The 7,993-nt window shown below is 37.2% G+C and overlaps 1 protein-coding gene across 1 annotated transcript in view; it reads right to left on the minus strand.

Moving 5' to 3' along the window:
* Tmem131 (transmembrane protein 131) overlaps nucleotides 1–7,947 on the minus strand; it is a 179,820-nt gene extending 171,873 nt beyond the window's left edge. The window contains exon 1 of the mRNA XM_010638092.2: nucleotides 7,715–7,947. Coding sequence (XP_010636394.1) covers nucleotides 7,715–7,724 — 10 coding nt within the window. The 5' untranslated portion in view covers nucleotides 7,725–7,947. The remainder of the gene's footprint in view (nucleotides 1–7,714) is intronic.
* Nucleotides 7,948–7,993: the final 46 nt, after the last annotated feature.

Below are 7,993 nucleotides of genomic sequence, written 5' to 3' on the forward strand. Positions count from 1 at the left end.
CTTTTTGAAGGTGATGCATACCTGTAATCTAGCCTGGACAACCTAGTGAGACTCTCAGAACTTAAATTATAAATAAAACAAAATAAAAAGCACAAACTTGTTTTAAAAGGGCTGGGGATACAAGCTCAGTGGTACAGCACTTGCCTAGCATGTGTGAGGGTCTTGGTTCCATCCCTAGAACTGAAAATAAAAAATTTTTTTCCCTATAAGCTATCAAAGGTATCTGTTATTGTTAACAGAATCTAGCATCACCTACCAATACAGAATTCAGCATCTTGAATCACTTTCTTCTTTTCTTTCTGTGGTGCTGTGGATTGAATTTGGGGTCTCCACCATGCTAGGCAAATGCTTTACCATTGAATCACATCCCCAGCAGTTTTCTACTTTTTATTTTGAAACAGGGGGGTCTAAGTTGCCTGGGCTAGCCTTGAAATTTGGATCCTCTTGGCTCAGCCTTCCAAGTTGCTAGGATTACTGGTGTGCAGCAGTGAACCTGGCTGGATGTAACATTTAAAAGGGGTTCAATAAATTGAATGTGGTGGCACACACCTGCAATCCAGCTAGTTCAAATTCAAATTCAGCCTGAGCACTTTAGCGAGACCCCGCCTCAAAATAAATATTTTTTAAAAAGGGACAAGAGCGTAGGTCAATGGTAAAGTACTTGCCTAGCATGTGTGAAGCCCTGGTTTTAATCTCCAGTATCCCGTACCCCAATAAAAGAAAAGAAAACCCCAAAACCCCCAAACAAACAAACAAAAAACAAACCTCATGTCCAAGGGTAATACAACACAGAATCTAACTCCCAGAAGCTGCTGATACTATATAGGTATAAATAAACATAGATATACTGAGGAAGGAGTTGACAATATTCAGAAGTCATTTTCTATTTACAAGACTCTCTAGGATTCCAATAAAACTGAATCTTCCTTTACATCTGCTTCTTTTGTCTTATGTTACTCTCTCTTTTGTTTTATGTTACTCTGTTAAATTTCTCACATATTGTTGTCTAGCAGTAAGTCAAGAGAAAGAGAAGCTGCCTACTTCAGTAAGGCAGACCCCTAAATACATAATAAGCTCCTACATTTGGACCATAACCACTGCTACATTAGCTCCAAAAGGTAAATTCCCTCTTGGTAGTACTGATCATTAAATTACTGTCCATTTGCTAGTCAAAAAGCAGTACTTCAGATAACACTGTATCACTAAGACATAGGGGAGCATTTTTTAAAGTGGCTCAATTTTATCTCAGTGTTGTTTGAAAGCAGACTGTATGCTACCAAATCCCTCTTGAATGACAAATTATATATCATAAAGCTCTTTACAAATGTAGTCAAGATATAAAGAGCACCTTTATACCATAATACCCCCCCAAATCTTCTGCTTCCAGTTTATTTTCAAAACAAAATCAGGTGGGGTCCATTGCCATACTATGAATACAAACTGCTGATTAACTTTAATCAGTAAAGTTAGCATATGCTATTTCTCACTTTACCTTTGAGACAGATTTTAACTAGTACATTCTTCAATCTAAATGTAACAATTATGTAAAGTAACGATGTAAAATTTTAAGAATCAAACTGCCATATCATTTAGAAACAATTAAAACTGATTTAAAAAATACAACTACTGGAATTAAAGAGGGCATAAAATACATTTCATTTTACAGACAAGTAGCTTGAAGAAATACCTTAACCATGTAGTACTTTTTCTTGTTTCAAAATTTTTTTTATTAAAAACAAAACCCTACATATTCACAACTATCAGCCACACACTGAAATCTTGAGTTAAACAAGCCCATTGTGGTTTTCAATATAATAAAAAATAATACTTAAAAAATAAGTCTAAGGAAATGAAAGATTTGCACATTGAAAACTATAAAACACTGCTCAAAGAAATTAAAACACAGATAAAGAGAACACTATCCCATGTTCACAGATTGGGAAGAATTATGATGTCAATACCACCTAAAATGATCTACAAATTTGATGTAATCCCTATCAAAATAAAAATGGCCCTTTTTTCAGAAATAGAAAAATGCATCTTAAAATTCAGGTGAATCTCATAAGACCTCAAATAACCATACTTGTCTTAAAAAAGAACAAAACAGGTTTCATACTTCCACATCTGAAAACATATTACAAAGCTACACTGATCAAACAGTGTAGCACATGCAGGAAAAGAAACACATAGAGTAACTAAATAGAATAAAAAGCTCAGAAACAAACCTTCACATAGATGGCCATGAGGGAAGGAATGAACAAAATATGATACATAAGAGTATCAGTTTAACTAAAAAGGAAGGAAATCTTGTCATTGCTACATGAATAAAAACTTTATAAACATCATGCTAAGTAAAATAAACAAATTTAAACACACACACACACACACACACACAAAAAAAAAAATCCTGTATGCTTCCACTTATATAAGGTACCTGTAATCAAATTCATAGGAACAGAAAATAGAATGATAGTTACCAGGGCCAGTGGTGGTAGTAGGGAATGGAGGGTTATTGTTTTATGGGTATAGAGGTCCCAGTTTTGCAAGATGAAAATATCTACAGATCTGTTACATAACTATGCATCATTATCATTGCAGAACTGAATGGTACACTTACAAATGATTAAGAAGGCTGCCAGTGGTACATGCCTGCAATTCCAGCTATTCCAAAGGCTGAGGCAGGAGGATCACAAGTTCAAGCAACATAGGGGACCATGTCTCTAAAAAAATAAAAAAGGCTGTGGCTATAATTCAGTGCACCCTGGATTCAAACCCCAGTGCCCCTTTATCTCTCTTACCCCAAAATACTAAGATGGCAAATCTTACTTTTTTTAACCTTAAAAAAACCAAATAAATAACGCAGCCTTTACATCCTTACAAGAGAGCATGTTATGGATCCCTCTTAGATATTTTTCAGGCCTCTGACCTATGTGTGTATATAACAGAAGGAATAAAGCAAATAGCAAAGGCTAATTCACAAACATCTTCACAAGAAAGAACAAAGCGCCTGAAACTAACTTTTTCTGAAGCCCTTGGTCTAACTGAAGTCTGAAAGAGATATGTCATCATTATCACCCCCCCCCAAGTAAATTCTACTGTCAGCTCCTGGATTATCTCCAGTACCTCTCAATCCAGGGTCAGATTCTGACAACCTTCCACACTATTAGCCTAACTTGGCATGCCAATCTGGAGCTAGAATATTCACAGAGCACAATATTGCTTAATCTTAACCTATGCAATATAAGCTGGTACCTAAATGGTTTGGTTCTAGGTACAGGTGGCTCGGGATGGAACTCTAGCCCTATAGTTTACCAGCTGTTATCTTGGGAATATTACCTAACCTCTCCATGCCTCCATTTCACATTTGGGTTCTATGAAGAGCTGAAAACCTTAAAACCCAAAAGTCATAGGAGTGATGATTGAGGTAAATATACACAACTCATTTTAGTTACAAGTGAGAGCAGCAATGAGGAAAAAAAAGGTGGTATCATCCAATGTTCTATTAAAATAGATTTCCTAATGACATCTACTCCCTGTCATGAGGTTTTTAACCTACCCTATAAAACCATGTCACAGGTACAAAAAGTGGAGGATGAGGTCAACTTGAGGAGATCTTCATTTGAGAGCTAAGTACATGCTCCAGATGTCGACAGAGGTTCTACCCAATAGAAATTCCAGGCTGGGTGAAGAATGACACCTATGAAATTTTACGTGTAGTTAAACAAGGCAGTACATGAGAAAGTGTCACAATTAATGATAAATGAGTAACAAAGACAGCATGAATCCACTGGAAGCAAGAAGGACTGAAAATAACAGGGAAAGGTGGGATGTGAGAGCTCACTGCAATGCCCCAGGATGAAGGTGTTGGAGAGCTGATCAAGGCATGGTGTTACAAGCACTGATGCCCTTGATAAAGGGTCAAAAATGAGTCTAATGGGGCAGAGAGACTAATAGTGGCATTAATGAGAAACTGGAGGCAGCACAAGACAATTCTGCCTCAGACATATGTGGTGTGCGTGGACACACACATGGAAGAAAGAGAGCAGCAACAGACCATGATAACCAAGTATGAAGTTTAGAAATAAAATAGTGCCAGCTCATAAAATGTAATAAGGGAAAAAAGGCCTCTTGGTCTGGCAAAGCCAATCAGAAAACAAGACACATGAAGGTGAGAGAGACTATAAAGTATCAAGCACCCAGCAAAGATTTTCTTCCAAGATTAGTTGTCTTATCACTAATTTGGAAAAAAAGATTAGTTGATTTTACACCTGTTCCCAGAGCTGATCTTTCTCGCAGGTACCTCTCAGGATCCACTCTGAGAATTAGAAAGAGGAGCTGGGTATCGTGGAGAAAGCCTGTAATCACACCCTGGGAGACTGAGGCACGAGGATCACAAGTTCAAGCCTCTCTCAGGCAATTTAGTGACTTAGTAAGACCTTGTCTCAAAAAATAAAAAAGAGCCAAGGGTGTCACTCAGTGCAAAGGCCCTGAACTCAATCAAGACCCACCCACCACCAAATTAGAAAGAGGAAGAAAATAGCAAGAGGAAATGAGAGCATACTTTTCTCTACAACACGTCTCCAGTGCTCTTGACACTATGAACTTTCACTAAAAGTGAGCAACGGAAGTTCCTTAGTGAAGAACTTATTAAGTAATATTCTATTTAATAGATCCTAATTTAAAAGGTAAGTCATTATGCCACAATACAAAAGCTTAAAACAATTTGCTCTTAAGACACTTTAAAATAGATCTTTATAAAACAATAATTTGGTTTAAGAAAAAGTATATATCCTAATCAATCCTACTACTCTAAGACAAATCACTATTAGGCTTTTAATCTCTCTTTTTTCTGGCCTTTAGTAAAAGCATATTGCCCTAATGGTTTATACAGAAAATATTGTGTATCACTCTGCTGCAATTATGGCACAAATGTAGCTTAAAACAAAAATGTGTACATAAAACTATAATATACTGGTGAAAAGTTTAGTCTTAACTGCAATTTATTGTTATTAACTGCCATTAATGATAACACATATGAAATTCAGATTTAAATGTCATGACCCAAATGATCATATACCTGAAATTTTTATTATTTACTAGATATCTAAACTGTAGCTTCTGATTTATAATAAATGAAAAGGCCCCATGCCTTCTAAAAACTCATTTTACAATAACACAAAACTGCATGTTTTAAGATGCTGTTTTGGAACTCTTAATAATGCCTGATTTTTAACTTGATTACTATATTTACACTCATATTTCACTATCCATATTTCTCAGGGTCTAGATTCTATCCTTAAGAAAAATCTTAACACAAGATAACTAGGACAAGCTAGTTATCTGTAGTAACTACAGCAACCTCTACCTCTGGTGACTATTTCAAAGTCCTTACTAACTTTCCAGGTAGCCAAAATAGTCTCAAAGGTCTCTTTCCTCTAAGCTACTGATAATACTACAGATAACAAATCAATTCAGATAAAATGTTAACATACAGGAGATGTTAAGACATATAGATGTTAAGAAATGGCTCAGACTTCTGGCTTGAGAAAATTAAATCCAGTTTGAACATGAAAAACTGGATTAGGTGATCTAGCTAAGTCTGCAGCTTTTCTCTGGGAGACTGAGTTTTATCTTGTTTTGGAGATTTTCTAGTCAAATTCTACTGCAATGCAGGAAAAATACACAAGCAAAAGATCTCCAGAGACTCATTAAAACTGCAAATAAGTCTTAACTTTGACATTTTTTTCCCCAGTACTGGGGATTGAACTCAGGACCTTGCACTTGTGAGGCAGGCATGCCACCAGTGAGCTAAATTCCCCCACCTCCTTAACTTTGACATTTTAAAACAGTTGATACTTAAGACACAAAACCCCTTGGGATGTAAATTGATAAGTTGAACTTAGCCATCTTTAAAAACCTGCCCAGACTTGCTAAAAAACTCATAAAGTATTCATTTGGGGTAAGTGTTATATTTGTGACACATCATATGCCAAACAGTGTCACAATCACGTAAGAAAATCAACTGCACCTCTAACTCTAAAACAATACTGGGATTTGATCATTAAGGTTTAAAGCAAAGGCCATTTGTGGAGCTATCTTCAGGGAATATTTAATTAGGACCAAATGTTTGTGAAGAGCAGAAGCCTATGCTTTATATTAGTAGCAATCCTGTCAATATCTTGAGTGACTACTTTGCGCATACAAATTCCTCATACAGATACAGTATGGGCCACAAAAGATGTCTGATTCGGCCAAGACCACTGGCTAATTAAACCGCTTCTTTTCTTACTTAATACCCTGGCAGCTACTCTCTTGGCCAGCCCTTAAATACATTTATGGATTTCAGAGAGGTGCATTAAAACTCCTAAACTATGCTAATAGGAACTCATCGAATATATTTTAGACTGACAGTTCTCAAACAACAGGTTTGTTTACTTAACTGTACCTAGAGAATTAGCATATAAAATGGCTGTTGGAAAAATAAGCAGACAAGGATAATAAACTTAATGCTTTAGTAGACTCAATTATTTCACTTCCCTGCACCAATAGCGTTGGACGATAGTCATTCAGGCAAACAAAAGCTGTGTCTACTGTGTACCTGGTGCTGTGGAAGGCAAGCAAAGAAAAAGAAAAGAAACCATACAATAACCCCAAGGTCTATATAGAGCGCCAGGAAACATGCCCATTAAATTATTGCACTACAGTGGGTTTATTGAGTACTCACTGCATACCCAAGTGCTGGGTACTATGGTCACCCCTAAGAACGTTTAACTTACTGAAGACCAGTAAACAATGATGAACTAGGACAACTCCAGGCCTGGCTAGTCTTAAAGGAGCAGTATTTTATTCTGGAAACATGCTTATCTCTCTGTCAATCTTTTCTATAGATGGTAATTTTCTGCATAATATCCACCTGTTAATCCAGACTAAGGTTGCCCAGAGAGTTAAATGAGGGAATGCAATATTTTTAACAAAGATAAATGAATAGTAAGCTGAAACACATTTACACTTAAATGGTAATTTTGTTTGTACATATTCTTGCCTTCAATAACAAAGGTAAATATGGTCATAAAGTAGAACATCCGACTCGAAAGTCACAACGGCAAGAAGTTATTTTCTTGCAGTTTGCTTAAGGTGAAACGGAAGCTAAACAAGTGTTCGTTACTCCCCCCCAACCGCTCACTTTTAGTGAATTCTTCATAAAGGTTCTGTGACCACTCAATCCCACAGGCAGTACAGGCAAAATTACAGATTGGGTTTTCAAGATGACAAAATAATTTTTAACCCTGTCAAAAGCACCAGTTTTACAGCCATACAACACGAATGAGTTTATAAAATAGGGGCCTTTACCTGTTAACTATAGTTTAAAGTTTTGTAAGGTGCAAACCTGACATTTGTTTCTTAAAGTCTTACACAAGAAAGGCACCGAATCACATGAGTATCTTTAAGAAACGTACACTGGCTTTCAATAGCTTACTAGAGAACTAAACAGAATTGTATTTAGAGCTATTGATAAACGAAGCAATCATCCATACCGCAAAGCAAAAGGGCACGAAAAAGCTAAAGAAATGTCCGAACAAATTTAAATTTTGCAAGCTGTGTTTCGAAGCTTTTCCACCAGTGTGGCTATTTTTACTGCGACATTTTCAACGGGGCTACTGCACGCCGTTATTTAAAACCGCAACCCAGAGAAAAGAAGTGTCTTAAGATTTACCTATTAACATCAGTCAAACCTAAATATATGCCCCTTCTATCTTGCCGGCCAAGTGGCAAAAATGTACGAGAACTCAGGAAGTTTTGAAATTGCGGTGACAGTAGACAAGGGGAGACGAAGGGAAGGAATCAAGGAGCGGAGAGCAACTCCGTGCGCCTGACGTCCAGAGCAAGTTCCCGGCTCCGGATGGGACTCGACCCGGCAACTTCCCGCGGCCTCCCACCCTTCGCGGCCCCGACGCGGCCTCCGCGAGCGCTCGGTGACAGCCAGCTCGGGGAT

This window comes from Fukomys damarensis, unplaced genomic scaffold (genome assembly GCF_012274545.1).
Source record: "Fukomys damarensis isolate Sample0158 unplaced genomic scaffold, DMR_v1.0_HiC HiC_scaffold_9, whole genome shotgun sequence".
Lineage (NCBI taxonomy): Eukaryota > Metazoa > Chordata > Mammalia > Rodentia > Bathyergidae > Fukomys > Fukomys damarensis.